At 40.8% G+C, this 2,500-nt stretch overlaps 1 protein-coding gene across 5 annotated transcripts in view; it reads right to left on the minus strand.

Moving 5' to 3' along the window:
* Grip (Glutamate receptor interacting protein) overlaps positions 1–2,500 on the minus strand; it is a 309,857-nt gene that overhangs the window by 281,601 nt on the left and 25,756 nt on the right. For all 5 annotated transcript variants that reach the window (XM_070125695.1, XM_070125698.1, XM_070125697.1 and 2 more), the window contains exon 2: positions 2,250–2,500. This exon is cut by the window's right edge and continues 437 nt beyond it. In XM_070125695.1, coding sequence (XP_069981796.1) covers positions 2,250–2,500 — 251 coding nt within the window. The remainder of the gene's footprint in view (positions 1–2,249) is intronic.

A 2,500-nucleotide genomic window follows, 5' to 3' on the forward strand; every position in this document is an offset into this window, starting at 1 on the left:
GCGAATCTCCCAACGCATATGAATCTCTTCCCTGTGTATTGCTCCGCGGTAAAGAAAGGAGCATAATGTAGACTAAGATACGTTTTATTTTTAATTTTATTTTTATTTTTTTTTCTGGTCCGCGGTAAAGAAAGGAGCATGAAGTAGAGACTAAGATACGTTTTAATTTTATTTTCTTTTTTTCTGGTCCGCGGTAAAGAAAGGAGCACAATGTAGAGACTAAGATACGTTTAAATTTTATTTTCTTTTTTTCTGGTCCGCGGTAAAGAAAGGAGCATGAAGTAGAGACTAAGATACGTTTTAATTTTATTTTCTTTTTTTCTGGTCCGCGGTAAAGAAAGGAGCACAATGTAGAGACTAAGATACGTTTAAATTTTATTTTCTTTTTTTCTGGTCCGCGGTAAAGAAAGGAGCATGAAGTAGAGACTAAGATACGTTTTAATTTTATTTTCTTTTTTTCTGGTCCGCGGTAAAGAAAGGAGCACAATGTAGAGACTAAGATACGTTTAAATTTTATTTTCTTTTTTTCTGGTCCGCGGTAAAGAAAGGAGCATGAAGTAGAGACTAAGATACGTTTTAATTTTATTTTCTTTTTTTCTGGTCCGCGGTAAAGAAAGGAGCACAATGTAGAGACTAAGATACGTTTAAATTTTATTTTCTTTTTTTCTGGTCCGCGGTAAAGAAAGGAGCATGAAGTAGAGACTAAGATACGTTTTAATTTTATTTTCTTTTTTTCTGGTCCGCGGTAAAGAAAGGAGCACAATGTAGAGACTAAGATACGTTTTAATTTTATTTTCTTTTTTTCTGGTCCGCGGTAAAGAAAGGAGCACAATGTAGAGACTAAGATACGTTTAAATTTTATTTTCTTTTTTTCTGGTCCGCGGTAAAGAAAGGAGCATGAAGTAGAGACTAAGATACGTTTTAATTTTATTTTCTTTTTTTCTGGTCCGCGGTAAAGAAAGGAGCATGAAGTAGAGACTAAGATACGTTTTATTTTTATTTTTCTTATTTTTTTGTTTTGTTGTTGTTTTTTCTGCTCCGCGGTAAAGAAAGGAGCATAATGTAGTGACTAAGATACATATTTTTTGTTCCGCGGTAAAGAAAGGAGCATAATGTAAAGACTAAGATACGTTTTATTTATCATTTTCTTCCGCTCCGTGGTAAAGAAAGGAGCATGAAGTAGAGACTAAGATACCTTTTATTCTTTTTTATTTGTCTTTTTTTTGTTTTTGTTTTTTTTTTTTATTCGCCAACACAACAGCGGATGGATTGGGTCGTCTGTCTGGCGAGTCTGCCCCGTGACTCCGCGTCCATCTTCCCTGACGCTGATTTCTATCATCATCGGTCTTCTTCAAGTACGTTTTTAGTGCAATACGTTTTTTTTCTCTTTCTCTCTCAATCTCTTAATCTCTCTCTATCTTTCTCTTTCTCTCTTTCTTTCTATCTCCTTCTCTCTCTCTGTCTGTCTGTCTGTCTGTCTCTATCTATCTATCTATTTATCTATGTATGTATCTATCTATCTATCTATCTCTTTCCCTTTCTCTCTCTCTCTCTTCCTCTCGCTCAATCTCTCAATCTTTCTCTCTCTCTCTTTCCTTTCTCTTTCTCTCCCCTTCTCTCTCTCTCTCCCTCTCCCCCCCCTCTCTCTCTCCCCTCTCTATCTCTACCTCTCTCTCTCCCCTCTCTATCTCTACCTCTCTCTCTCCCCTCTCTATCTCTACCTCTCTCTCTCCCCTCTCTATCTCTACCTCTCTCTCTCCCCTCTCTATCTCTACCTCTTTCTCTCCCCTCTCTCCCTCTCTCTTCCCCCATCTCTCTCTCTCCCTTTCTCTCTCCCTTTCTCTCTCTCACCTCTCTCTTTCACCCCTCTCTTCCCCAACTCTCTCTCCTCCCCAATTCTCTCAGTTTCTCTTTCCCCTCTCTTTCTCCCCCCCTCTCTCTCACCTTATCTCTTCCCCCTCTCTGTCTCTCTCTCCTGGTATTAGTTGAAGCTTTGTAGGGCAGAGATATCTAATGCGATAGTTTAGTATTATATAGATAGATAGGTAGATAAATAATGCAAATTGCAAATTAGATTGGCTGTGTGTATCTATTTTTTTTTTTTTCTGTATTAACTAAACTTGATATAACAACTGAGTAAGAGCCCTATTGGTCTGCTAGATCTCATAAACATATTAAAAGTAAGTAGAAGTATGAAAAAGAAATCGGTAGCTTAGGAAGCTTATCTACAAGTGCGCTTATTGGCTTACCTGCGCGAGGGCGTGGGCGAGTGCAGGGCTTCTGCGGGCGGAGAGATCCCCTTTCTCGAGGCTATGGGCGTGGCGCTCCCCTCGCGAAGGGTGGCCTGCGAGCCGCGCCGGCTGAGCAAGGGCGACGCCTGCCATCCCCTCGTCTTGTCCTTGAGTCTCCTGAAGGCGGTGGGCGTCCCCGGGATGTCCTCGGAGCCGAACGCTCGCCGCTGGAGCACCGGCGTCTGAATGCCCACCGACCGCGTCTTCGG

This window comes from Penaeus vannamei, chromosome 9 (assembly GCF_042767895.1).
Source record: "Penaeus vannamei isolate JL-2024 chromosome 9, ASM4276789v1, whole genome shotgun sequence".
NCBI lineage: Eukaryota > Metazoa > Arthropoda > Malacostraca > Decapoda > Penaeidae > Penaeus > Penaeus vannamei.